At 41.9% G+C, this 13,470-nt stretch overlaps 1 protein-coding gene across 8 annotated transcripts in view; it reads left to right on the top strand.

The window, feature by feature from the left end:
* LOC133412763 (apoptosis-stimulating of p53 protein 1-like) overlaps window positions 1–13,470 on the top strand; it is a 68,786-nt gene that overhangs the window by 12,958 nt on the left and 42,358 nt on the right. For 5 of the 8 annotated variants that reach the window (XM_061696376.1, XM_061696377.1, XM_061696379.1 and 2 more), the window contains exons 3-4: window positions 6,672–6,779; window positions 8,309–8,370. In XM_061696376.1, the coding sequence (XP_061552360.1) occupies window positions 6,672–6,779; window positions 8,309–8,370 (170 nt within the window). Of the gene's footprint in view, window positions 1–6,671; window positions 6,780–8,308; window positions 8,371–8,765; window positions 8,968–13,048; window positions 13,272–13,470 lie in introns of those variants that run through there. The other 3 variants (XM_061696378.1, XM_061696382.1, XM_061696381.1) reach the window with 3 other exon arrangements.

The following is a 13,470-nucleotide window of genomic DNA, read 5'->3' as shown; positions in this document are numbered from 1 at the left end:
TATTTACTGAAAAAGTCCAGAAAAATCTAATGCTTTACGACACTACCAGCATAAGAACAAATTTGTTTTTTAAGTGCCACTTACAAACATTTCAAGAACAATGTCACATTCACCAACCAAGAAGAATACTTAGAAGTGTGTTGTGATCCAGCAAAATAATTGGAATGTTTGTATTTCTCTGATTTGCAGTTGTACAATATGATAGGATTTCAAATACCTTTACTGTACAGGTACAGTAAGTCCTAATCATTATACAGGTTTTAAGTTAAAAACAATATCATACATTTCATTGGCTGTTGCTCCAGTGTCAGCATTCGGGAATATATGTGTGTTGCATGTCTTCTTTTATTTTGTCTTTTTGGAGGCATTTGGAGGCCATCCATCCATTTTCTGAGCCGCTTCTCCTCACTAGGGTCGCGTGCGTGCTGGAGCCTATCCCAGCTGTCATCGGGCAGGAGGCGGGGTACACCCTGAACTGGTTGCCAGCCAATCGCAGGGCACATACAAACAGACAACCATTTGCACTCACAGTCACACCTACGGGCAAATTAGAGTCTCCAATTTATGCATGTTTTTGGGATGTGGGAGGAAACCGGAGTGCCCGGAGAAAACCCACGCAGGCACGGGGAGAACATGCAAACTCCACACAGTCGGGGCCGGGGTTTGAACCCGGGTCCTCAGAACTGTGAGGCTGACGCCCTAACCAGTCGTCCACCGTGCCGCCGCATTGCAACTTGTCATACACAAATCATACGCAAGTGTTACTTTTTCACCACATTTTACAACGTAGGCCTTAATGAAAAAAAACCTTTTCCCTTGTGCAAGCACAGTTCTCCCTAATTTCTGCAGATATGTCAACCTCAATTTTCAAAAATAACCTGGAGCAACCAGCCTTATACAAGAACCTGTTCCCACCACGCAGGAACAACAAAATGCCTCACTTACACTGCTAGTCTGCCATGTCTTGTGAAGTAACAGTTGTATGATTGTGCTACAATGCTAGCTACATATCTGTATACATGTGAACAGTACATACATAAAATGTAACAATGGCCACAATCAAACCATTTACTATTAAAACTTGCATTATACAGTATGATGCTAATAAACAGAGGTGGGTAGAGTAGCCAAATATTGTACTCAAGTAAGAGTACTGTTACTTTAGAATAATATGACTCAAGTAAAAGTACTCCTCCAAATAAGAGTAATAAAGTACTCATTGAGAAAAAATTACTCAAGTACTGAGTAACTAGTGAGTAACTTCTGATTTGTTTTTTTAAATCAGAGCATGAACGTCAAATAAAATTGGCCGTAGGTTTGAACATGAGTGTGAATGGTTGTTTGTTTATGTGTGCCCTGCGATTGGCTGGCAACCAGTTCAGGGTGTACCCTGCCTCCTGCCCGGTGATAGCTGGGATAGGCTCCAGCAAGCCCGCGACCCTAGTGAGGATAAACGGCTCAGAAAATGGATAGATGGAACAAAATGTAAAAAGCACAAAAATGATTTCCATTTCACGTTTCATTTGTTGCAATTTAAAAAAAAATTCAAATGGAAGATTTGGCAGAGATACAAGGATCATGCTCATTATGTAATTTAAAAAAAAAAACATTTAATGGGGCATCTTTGGAAGAATCCCAACCCATAATTACTCTGGGTTGATATATACAGTACTGTAGTGTCGACAGGAGGCTACACACAAAGGCACGTCCATGAAAACATAACCTCCTTTTATGCCTTGTAAAACTAAATAGACCAGTCCATCACATGGAGATACTGGGAACCACCGTGGCCTACATTCATTCAATCCAAAGTGTGAGAGCAGTGATCCACATCACGTCACATCACAGAGTGCGTGTGACTGAGCGGTAAGGCTATAAAAGGTTCTAAAACGCTAATGTTTTTAAAGGTTGACCAAGCACTGGAGAATAAATGGAAACAATAAACTACTGTTGTGACAAGAGGTCATGTCTCAAGGCTACAGTGCAGCCTCCTGGTTGATGGGTTTGCTTCTATGTGTTGATGTCATAAGCCATTGGTCATGGTCCTGCTGTAAGCTTTGATGGTGTGATTGGCTACAATAATATAGTGCTTACAGGTAGTATTTTCTTTCTTTCTTTAATGGCATGGGAGAACATGCAAACTACAAGCAGGCGAGGCCAGATTTTAACCCTGGTCCTCAGAACTGTGAGGCAGATGTGCTTACCAGTCCTCCACCATGTCGTCTCCAACAAATAATTGGCATTTTCACTATCAAACCTGAACGAGTTCAATGAACGCAAGTTCATATTTTGGGCAAACATGAACAATATTTAGTTCATTTCTATCTGATGAATGTTATTGAGAACCCGCTCATTCTGGCATCTGTGAATGATTTTTGAACGAAAGTTAATTTTCATTCAATAGTGCCAGGTTTTGTTCGGGACTTCCAGGACAAAACCCATCTGAACACTGTAAATATGAGGCTTCATATGTTGGGGTAAAAAAGTCGTATGTGGCGACCGATTCGGTGCGGCAACCATTAATAGTGTTCTTTGGTAGGAAAATTATTATTTGTATCAGTTAAAACTGTGCAATCAAATTGTCATGGAATTGTATTTTGTAATGTAATACTAGATAAGATAAAACATTATTTCAATAAGTCACAGATGGTCGAGTGGTGCATTCGCCTGACTTCAGTGCAGGCAGCGTGGGTTCCCACTCAGGTGTGAATGTGAGTGGTTGTCCGTGTCTATAGGTGCCCTGCGACTGACTGTCGACCAGTGCAGGGTGTAGTCCGCCTTTCACCCGAAGTTGCGACCCTGAACAGGATAAGCGGTATTGAGAATGGATGGATGGATTTTGTATATACTGTAGTCAGCCAGAGTTGCTAGGAATGCAAAGTTATCAATGTCATTTAACCATTGTTCCTGTCATACTGTGTTCCATGTTTTTGTTTGCACATTAAAGTCCTGTTTGTGTTTTTCATTCCATCGATTTTCTGTACCGCTTATCCTCACTAGGGTCGTGGTCGTCTTTGGGCGGGAGTACAGCCTGAACTGGTCGCCAGCCAATCGTAGGGCACATAGAAACAAACAACCATTCGCACTCACATCTACACCTACGGGCCATTTAGAGTCTTCGATTAACCTACCGTGCATGTTTTTGGGATGTGGGAGGAAACCGGAGTGGCCGGCTAAACCCACCCAAGCACGGGGAGAGCATGCAAACTCCACACAGGCAAGGCCGGGATTTGAACCCCGGTCCTCAGTACTGTGAGACAGATGTGCTAACCAGTCGCCCACCGTGGTACCTGTTTGTGTTTTAATTCCTCATTTTAAAAAAGACTATTCAAGCAACATGTTTTTCATGTTTTTCAGATTGTAGGATGAAAGCTGCAGATGTCTACTAGTGTGGACTGAAAGATTGGGAACAATGGGGAAATTTAATACCAGTATTTTTGGGTAATTTGAGATGCTAAAGAGGCGACTGTTACTGTTACGCTGGTCACTCGTGAACTGGGTTCAATAAACAGAGTCTGTGCAGTGTGCATATGTAATGGATGTCAGTTCGCGCTGTGCAAAATTATGTTAGCCAAACCTTACTACTGTCATGGTCTGTGTTTTGTTCCATATTTTCCTGTGTTCCATGTTTGTCGTGTGCTCATTAGGTTGTCGTGTCCACCTGTTCCCGTCTACTTTGTGTCGACCAATCAGTTCTCTCCAGCCACTCGTGTCTTGTCCAGGTGTTCCTCGTTGTCTCGTCAATTTGTTTGTATTTAGTTCCGTGGTTTCTTTCAGTTCTTGTCGGTTCATTGTCGATGTCTCATGTCTTTGCCATGTCATAGTCGCCAGTTGTCTTTATCATTGTGGTATGTCATTGTCAGGTGTCATTTTCCCTATCTATTCCACGTCTTACTCACAGGTCATAGTTTGTTTCCAGTTTTAGATATTCAAGTGTTTCTTTGTTACTTTGGTTTGGTTTTTATCTGTTGTGGGACTTCGTTCAGTTTTGCTTTATCAAATATCCTTGTTTCCCTTTTTTTTGAAGATTAAATATTATTATTTTGAGAGTCCTGCACTGCTGCTTTGCCTCCCTGCTTCCCTGCAATTGGGTCCACCATGTTCTTGCCTTGCGTTCCTCGCCTTCGCCCTAACCACGTACGTGACAACTACTTGAAAGCCTTTAGAGTAGCACTGGCCAGTGGGTTAACAGCTGGGACTCGTAGCCTACTGGTTAGCACACTCAACTCTCAACAAGAGGTACGGTGGTAACATGCGTTCGAGCCACGGGAAGGTCTGCGCCGGATGACCATCGTCACACATGATCTCCAAGATAGAATGAGTTCTTGGATTGTATTTGCGTAAACAGCGAATCTGCGGCGGGCCACAAAATCTGGCGTATCCAGATTTTTTTGCAAAGCTTGCTGACTGTGTTTGCCAATTTGGCAGACCAGTCTGAGCCAAGCTGGCCGCTCGGCGCAGTGAGGGTATGTCCTTGAATAGGCGCCTGTGGAGGGACAATTTGGTGTCAGAAAGTCAATCTGAATTGCCGAGACCACGTCTAACTTCTGGCGCAATGTAGACCGCTGGTGTAATACGATTTTGGTGAATACAGTCGAGGCACTGAAGACAGATACTGACCAGCGCTGACATATTTAAGTCACCAGCAGATAATACCAGCTCATTCTGTATTTAATAAAGGTACCCATTCAGATTGTCTGTGGCCACACCAACCAAGAGCAGTGACACTGCTCCTGGCAAGCACGGATCGCTGCAATCACGCATCGTCCTCTTACGCACAGAGATGTCTCCATCGAGACTGTCATTGTGCCACATATAAAGGGAATGAAAGGAGCCGCTTTGATTGGTGGCGAATGAAGTTGGCTGTAAACACACCCACATTGACCCAGCGTACCCACTATCAGATCCGCCAGGCCGCCTTTGTCTCCGAAATTACCAACACTGGTCTAACCCGCCTCTGACCTGACACAATTGTGCCGCCCATCGCAACAGATTTATGCCATTCAAGAAATAGGTCCCCTGTTTTTGTGTGGGAGGAGTGACTTTAGAGCGCTACACTAACATTGTTTGAAAATGAATTAAGGTGAATGTACTGTTACTGCAGCAACACTACAAACCCCCCCCCCCCCCCCCCCCCCCCCCCCCCGCAAATACTCATTTACTCAAGGAGCATGGATGTAAACAAAATTATACTTTACACTGCATTACAATGTACACAACAACACTCTACATTCCTTGAAAACTGATTGTAATCCCAGATATTTTGAAAGGAATTTTTCCACTGGATATAGGTGTTTTATTTTATTTGTATTTATCTTTTCTCCATTTAATTGTTGTATTAAAAATATGTTTTATAAATAAATGGAGAAAAGAGAAGATAAATTTGCCATTAATTTCATGTAATTTTAATGAAAAGTACTATATTGGGGTATATATCATTATTGTGATATAAAATTACCAATATCGGGTTGTAAAATTTAGTCCATATGGCACAGCACTATGCAGGAACATCTGTCTTATCATATCATGTAAAGATAGAAATATATCAGATATCATTTGTATTATTTAATACCCTCACACAATGAACATTGGTAAAGAATCGGATCAGTAAGCAATATCGATAATAAAAACGGCATTGCTAAATTCTGATCAATTCCCATCCATCCATTTACTACGCTTGTTGGAGGTCGGGTCGTGGGGGCTGCAATTTAAGTCAGGAAATCCAGACTTCCCTCTCCCAAGCCCCTTCATCCAGCTCTTCCATTGAGATCCCGAGGCGTTCCTGGGCCCGCCAGGAAACATACGTAGTCTCTCCAGCGTGTCCAGGGTTGTTTCCTGGGACTCCTCCTGGTGGGACGTGCCCAGAACACCTCAACAGGGAGGCGTCCGGGGGGCATCTGGCTCCTCTCAATGCGGAGGAGCCGCGACTCGACTCTGAGCCCTTCCCGGATGACTGAGCTTTCCACCCTATTTCTAAGGGAGAGCCCAGACACCCTGCGGCGGAAACTCATTTCAGCCACTTGTATCCACGATCTTCTTTTAGTCTGATGTTCTTTCGGTCATGACCGACAGCTCTTCACCATAGGTGAGGGTAGGAACGTATATCGACCGGTAAATTGAGAGCTTTGCCTTTTGGCTCAGCTCCTTCTTCACCACGACAGACAGACACAGAGTCCGCACCACTGCAGACGCTGCACCAATCCGCCTGTCGATCTCCCGCTCCATTCTTCCCTCACTTGTGAACAAGACCCCAAGATACTTGAACTCCTCCACTTGGGGCAAGACCTCATCCCCGACCTGGAGAGGGCACTCCACCCTGGTCTCAGATTTGGGGGTGATTTTCATCCCAGCCGTTTCACGTTCGGCTGTGAACCACTGCAGTGACAGCTGAAGATCGCAGTTTGATGAAGCCATCAGAACCATATCATCCGCAAAAAGCAGAAACATAATACTGATGTCAGCAAATTGGACCTCCTCAACACCTTGGCTGCGCCTAGAAATTCTGTCCATGAAGGTAATTAACAAAGGGCAGCCTTGGCGGAGTCCAACCCTCACTAGAAACAAATCGGAGTCCAACCCTCACTAGAAACAAATCCGACTTACAATGAGAACCTAACTCTGACAATTCCCATCCCTACTGACAAATTGGTTTTCCTTCTGTCTTCTGCCAGAGCGAGTTCTCCCTCAGCAGTTGCTACTCCTGGACCTCCTTCAGCAGTGGGGTGCAAGGAGGCCAGAGGTCAGTTTCTACCTGCGACACTGTCCCTCCTTGCCACAAGGTACAGCTCACGTAGTATGCATTGGCCATGCATACCATATGTGATATGATATTTAATCAATGTGAGAAAACAACAGTTAATTTAGCTGTTGTACTTGATTTGTATGGTAGTTATTATTGTTCATGTTTTTAAAGGCAACATTATACTGTATCACAACAAGAAAAGTACACAGGGAGTGGTGTTTATAAGGTTTAGAGGTGAGGTCAGGGACTCAGCCAGTAATTAGCCTGATAAGATGATTAGAATTATGTAACATGCATGGTGCAAGCCTGAATGGGAGGATAGGTCTGCTTCAGAAATATTGATGACTTTATTCTGTGCCTTGATTTATTGTAATTAATGGAAGTAGCTCATATAATTCGGAACGTATCATTAATTGATACTGCTACAACCCAAATAAACACACAAATGACTGGGATATTGGGATCTGATGTGAATTTTTCTACTTTTTCCAGGTTCAAAAAAGGTACAGGAATGTTCCAGAGCATTACAATCAAGTGTCAAAATTCCCTGAAACTGAAAGTCAGATGTGGGAACATTTGTGCATTCAACCATAAAATAAGCTCCAAGGCTACTAAGTGGGATTTTCACTCGGGCCTGACCAATATGGATTGCTTTCAGGTCGATGCCGATTCTGATATTTGGCAGGATAACATTCCAATAACCGATCAATCAGCCTATTAATTTAAAAATATATAATGAATAAAATAACGTCTTTTCTAGTCCCTTGTCGCTTACAACAACAAAGATATGTATTAATGGCAGAACATTTGAGTGTTTTACAATACTTTGTCCTTGAGTATTTGTTTGACTTTACAACAAATACGGAAATTGGCAAAATAGTTGAGCTTTTGTCGCAGTTTTTTGCTGTTTTTTGTCTTTTTTAATAATGTCATTATCTTTGTCTTATGTTGTAACGTGTATATTAAAAAAAAAGTGCAGAAATCGACCAGTTTTTGCCAAATTGAAAAGGGCAAATACTTGGCCGGCTGACGAATCGGTTGGGTCCCAATTTTCAGCCCAAATGTGAGAAAGGGTTTGAGGTCAGGACTCTATTTGAGTTATTCCACATCAACTGGAGCATGAAATAATAATACTAATTAGTAATTAGTTAAGCATCATCCAATGATTTATTAATTAATTGATGGACTTTGTCTTTAAAGTGTATCATGAGATAAAATTGCAATTTATTATCAGCATAGTGTACCAACAGTTAAGGATTATTTGATTTTGCTGATGAAATACATCAAGCATGTGCTCTAAATCACTGCACTTCTGGCTTCTATCTGTGTACTTGTCTGTTGTAAGATGATGATTTCTCTGCATCCTATTTTTTTTTAAACTATGTTGTTTTTTTTTTTTGCCCTGCAATTGGCTGGCAAGCAGTCCAGGGTATACTCCCCAACCCTGAAGTTAGCTGAGATAAACTCTAGGTCATCCGCGACTCAGATGACTCCAATCGAGAAAGAAAATGCATGGCAATAGGCAACGCGGCTAACTAATGTCAATGTCTATGTTTCTTTATACAGGGAGTCAGCGGGCTTTGGACACAACTTGGACAGCAGAAGCAACAGAGAGCACTAACAACAGTGTAAGACATGCACCATGCAACCACTGACCAAATGGTTATAATACGTACAGTACTTCCAGCATATACAAGTACGCACACAACTTTAACCATAGTCTGAAGGACAAAACTATTGTCGCTCAATAAACCACCATTTTTCCAACCACACTTTATTTGTCGTTCCTTTAGAGTCAGGCTGTAAAAAGGGACGCTGCTATCAAACTAACAGCTATTTTGGTCCCTGTTACTCATTCTTTTTGCTTTGGACGAAACGCTTCCTTTACACATGATGATTAGCAGGTTACCACGTTTCTGTGTAACAGTGTTGGTCAGTCTGCCTGCGAGTCAGCTGGTGTGTGTGTGTGTGTGTGTGTGTGTGTGTGTGTGTTGTCTGTGCGTGCGTGCGTGTTGGTCAGTCAGTGAAGGTGGGATTAGCTTGGTCTCATGACATAACCAGGCTAAGAGGATTGTTAGCCAGCCAAACAGCTCCTCCTCATCCTCCTCTCACCTTTCTCACTTCCTCACTATTGTCCTGTGTTGCTTTCTCCACTGTGTGAATTTTACATTTGCTGCAAAGACCAAAAGAACTTAAGGTGTGGCTGCAGATTGGAAGGGTGGGGGGTAAGTTCTGCAAATGTGTTTTTCATATAACTTTTTTTCACCTCATCCCAAAAATATTGGAAACCTTCTTTTTATTTTGCTCCTGATTTTAAGTACACCGAATATAACACTGAGTTTTATAGATAGTGTAGAGGTACGTGTGGTTATTTTCACCATGTCGGTGCACAGTGTATGTAGTGTCCAAAAGTAGACCTGCACAAAGTCAAAAGAACAAAAAAACAAAACAAAAATAAAACGGACTGTTATGTTTTGACAGACAATATCATGTCTACAGAGGGGAAACTAGTTAATACAGTATGAAGCAGTAAATAATTAGAAAAATTAGATTGGAATGAAAGAATTATTACCTACTCCAAGCACAAAGATGTATTTTGATTGCCGCCATTAAATTGTGGTCAGTATACTGATAAAGGCATAGACACGAATTAGATTTGGGGTTTGAGTTACTATGTCATCAATTAACTGTCCATGGCATCCAGAATGAATACTTTCCTCATTTTGTTGTTCTCTACCAAGTTACCAGGACCCATGATGTATAATGTTAACAAACAGACAGCAAGCCCCCTGCCCTTTGCATCTTCAGAAGGTGAATGAGGAGGCAGTGTTGACAGGGCTTCAAGTACCTTCAAGTTCAGAAAGGGCCCTGCTAGTAAAATCCCATTTGCCATTTAGTTACAGTGCTTGCAATCCCAACATGGGCAAAATTGTTCAACTTGTATGGTGTTTTTCGTTATAGATTTCATTTCACTGAAAAGACAGTTGCCATTTAACTACAGATGCCAGTAGTGTGCATGAAGAGGGAGGGTTTACAAAAACAGCGAGTTCCCGAATGCTCAAGCAGATAATTACAGCTGCGCATAACCAGTAACTTAATATGGTAGCTTGGCTACCCGTCTGCAAATTAGACTATTGCTTATATGACTATTGTTGGAGCTTTATCAAATCCTGGTGTGCGTTGGCTAAACAGAAAACCGCAACTAAAATGCACATGGACTAATCAGACAATGATGCAAGGCAAGGCAAATTTATTTATATAGCATATTTTATCCACAAACATTGCATAAACATAGAGCAAAAGTCATTTAGAAATACCAGAAAAATGAAAAAACATTACACACAAAAGAATTTACAGTGCAAGAGAGATAAAAATAGCAAAAAAACAAACAAACAAAAAAGATGAAAATGCTCTAAAATGCTCAATCATAAGCATGAGAAAAAAAATTATTGTTTTTAATCTGGATTTAACAACATTTACACTTAGGGCTGACTTTTTGTTGGCTGTTTATTCCATTTGTGTATAGCACCACAGAACTTTAAAGTCAATTCTAAAGCTGACGGGTAGCCAATGTAGAGACTTTAGTATTGGAGTAATATGTTCTTGACCTCTTTGTTCTGGTCAGAGCCCGAGCTGCAGCGTTCTAAGTGAGCTGCAGCTGTTTATTGTTCTTTTGGTCCAGTGTCCAGTCAGAAGACCATTACAATTGTCATGTCTACTGGAGATAAAAGCAAAAGCATGGATGAGCCTCTCCTCATCTGCTTGGAACATGCAACCCATCACTTTGTATATGTTCTCCAGCTGGTAGAGGGGTGTTTTAGTGATTGATTAGATATGACTGCTGAAACAGGCAACTTTTACTACTACCCTCTTCCTGAATCAATTCTGCACATGGGCTGTAAGAAGATGGAAAAGTTGAGTGCATGAGAAGGGAGCAGGGAGCACTCAAAACAAGCTTGATAGATTAAGCATTTTGTTCTTAGGCATGCGAATTAGGACTCAAACACTAATAATTGCAAAAAAAAACGAAGAATACTTTAATTGTTTTTATTTAAAAGGTTTGGCAATTGCCTGTGTTTGCCGAATAAAATCTTAAAACTCACCATTACGCTGAATGTAGTTGTTCTAATTACTGGGAGCCCTGCGTTTTTTTTTTGTTTTTTTTTCCTCTTTTGATGCTGGTCCCATTTTGGGACCAGCATCAACCTAATCTTTTAAAAAAAAACTCTAAAGGCCTGTCTTTTAATGCAGAGTGTTTGGGCTCCATGTGTCAAAGCAGTTTTGATGTCTTCATTGCCTCATATGCGAGCCTGTTGCAGCATATTACTCAGAGCGGGTTTAGTGCGTGCGAGTCAACTGGCAAGAAACCGTACCTTAAGTTGGACTGCCGATATAGTCTCTTAAATACAGCTTTCTTACATAAAGCTTTTATTTTTTTTGGAAGTTTTCGGCTCTTCTTCTATATCATTCTTTGTTATGTATATTATTTGTTATTGTTTTACGATGGTCCAACTCAGTCGCTTTCAGTCGCATCGCTCTGGTGTGCGGCGGGCGGAAGTATCTTGGAATTGCAGTTGTTTTACCACTGATGCAAACGAAGGTGATCGAGTTTTTATACAGTTGGGGAGGGGCAACTCATGCTGGGGCCCAAGTTTATTAGTCCAAGTTCGAGCCACACCCCCAAAACATCAGGAAAACTATCGTCAGACATCTCGGTCTGCACAGGTTTCCAGCAATTATTTTAAAACATCCATAATTTATTTAGAAACAATTCTCTGAATTTGCAGCGGCACGGTGCACGACTGGTTAGAGTGTCTGCCTCACATTTCTGAGGTCCGGGGTTCAATCCCCGGCCCCGGCTGTGTGGAGTTTGCATGTTTCCTCCCACATTCCAAAAACATGCGTGGTATGTTGATTGAAGACTCTAAAGTGCCCGTAGGTGTGAATGTGAGTGCGAATGGTTGTTTGTTTATATGTGCCCTGCGACTGGCTGGCAACCAGTTCAGGGTGTACCCCCGCCTCCTGCCCGATGATAGCTGCGATAGGCTGCAGCACGCCCGTGACCTTTATGAGGATAACCGGCTCAGAAAATGGATGAATGGACGAATTCGCTGTACAGGGTCTTTAATCTAATTTCACTTAAATCACAATACCAGCCCAAGACAAAATCACTACAAAGAAATTTTTAAAAAAAAAAAGAGTACTCACTGCAGGAAATTATATGACCTGTGTTTTCACAGAAAATGAAAAAAGACTATAATTGAAATATGCTCATGCAGTTGAAAGTTTCAACTAAGGCTTGTTAGCTTGTCCGACTGGCACCGTACTTCACAGTCAGTTTGCAGGACAGCAATCATGTAACACAACCATGCAAATGAGAGAATAAACATATATAAATGATCAACTATTTAAACAGATATTAATATCAACTATAATACAGATTGAGTAATAAAAAAAATCTGGAATGCAGGTCTGGCAGAAGTCAAAACGGAAAGTATTTTTTTTTTGCTTTGTTATTCCAGATTTTGTTTCCAATTCCTGCAGCCCACACCTAGATCACTGGGCCAAGATTATATACTTTGTGTGTGTGTGTGTGTCTGTGAGCATGTGTGCATGCTCGCGTGTGTGTGTGTGTGTGTATGCGTGTGTGGGAAAGAAGTGAGAAAAATATGACGCAGCAGGGAGTTAATGTTCTCTCCACTCCATGTATTCATGAATCATATGGGCATGTATGTAATTGTGTGTCACTGGGCATGTCAAACAAAATTCTTGGGCACCCTGCCAATATTAATAAATTACATTCCTATCTAACCTCCTCATCTTCCTCGCGACACACATCTAAAAGCAGTGGTGCAGACATTTCCCTGCTGAGAGAAAGTGGGATAGTTGGAGAGTGCGGTGTGGGGAGGTCGGTTTAGACAGAGGGGGAGATTGGTCGGGTGGGTAGGTGAGACTTGGTGTCGTTGCAGTAAAAAGCCAGCTGCAGCGCCATGACAAGGACTGAGTGAAGGAGAGGTGAATGAATGTCGACATTGTTAAAATGCAGTGAAGACAATAACATAGGACATAACCATTATAGGAAGACTGGGTTGAATAAGAGGTCAATTGTATACCACCTTTTATTATTTCTGATAGATATAGTAATGATTGGTTTCATGTTAGTACATTAAAGGGTTTTCACCCTGCACATCATGTGCGACCGTATCAATAACAGACACTTTATCAGAGAACAAGAGGAGGGAGGGAGTGTGGGTCGAGCAAAGGAGAGCGAGAGGGGCTTGTCGTAAATTATAGCACATCATCGGCGAGATGGGAGAGAAAGTTGTGATAAGAATTGCTTTGTTTTTACCCTGCTAGAAGCCCGTGGCATCCTTATTCTATCAGAAAGGGCGTAAAGGGCTGCTGTTGGTCCGGAAGTACTGGAAGGATGGAGTGGAATGAGGTGGATTTGGTGCAGGAGTTTACCGTTGAAGGACAATGCAGCAAAATTAAAGTCCGCTCCTGCAGGATCACATGGGACAGCCTGCAGGTAAATACAGCACAGCAGGAAACTGATAGAGACTGCATGTTAATATCAGTTGGTGATGACACCAGCGCAGTCTGCAAGATGTTGTACAGTGTCGATTGCACGAGCTACAAAAGCAAGTAGCCCAAAAAGTGCATTTTCCCATGTGCGATGCTTGATATAACTGTAAGAAAAACAATACAGTAATCTCTCACAATATCAC

This window comes from Phycodurus eques, chromosome 14 (assembly GCF_024500275.1).
Source record: "Phycodurus eques isolate BA_2022a chromosome 14, UOR_Pequ_1.1, whole genome shotgun sequence".
In the NCBI taxonomy this organism is placed as follows: Eukaryota; Metazoa; Chordata; class Actinopteri; order Syngnathiformes; family Syngnathidae; genus Phycodurus; species Phycodurus eques.
This window is presented reverse-complemented; position numbering and strand designations above follow the sequence as displayed.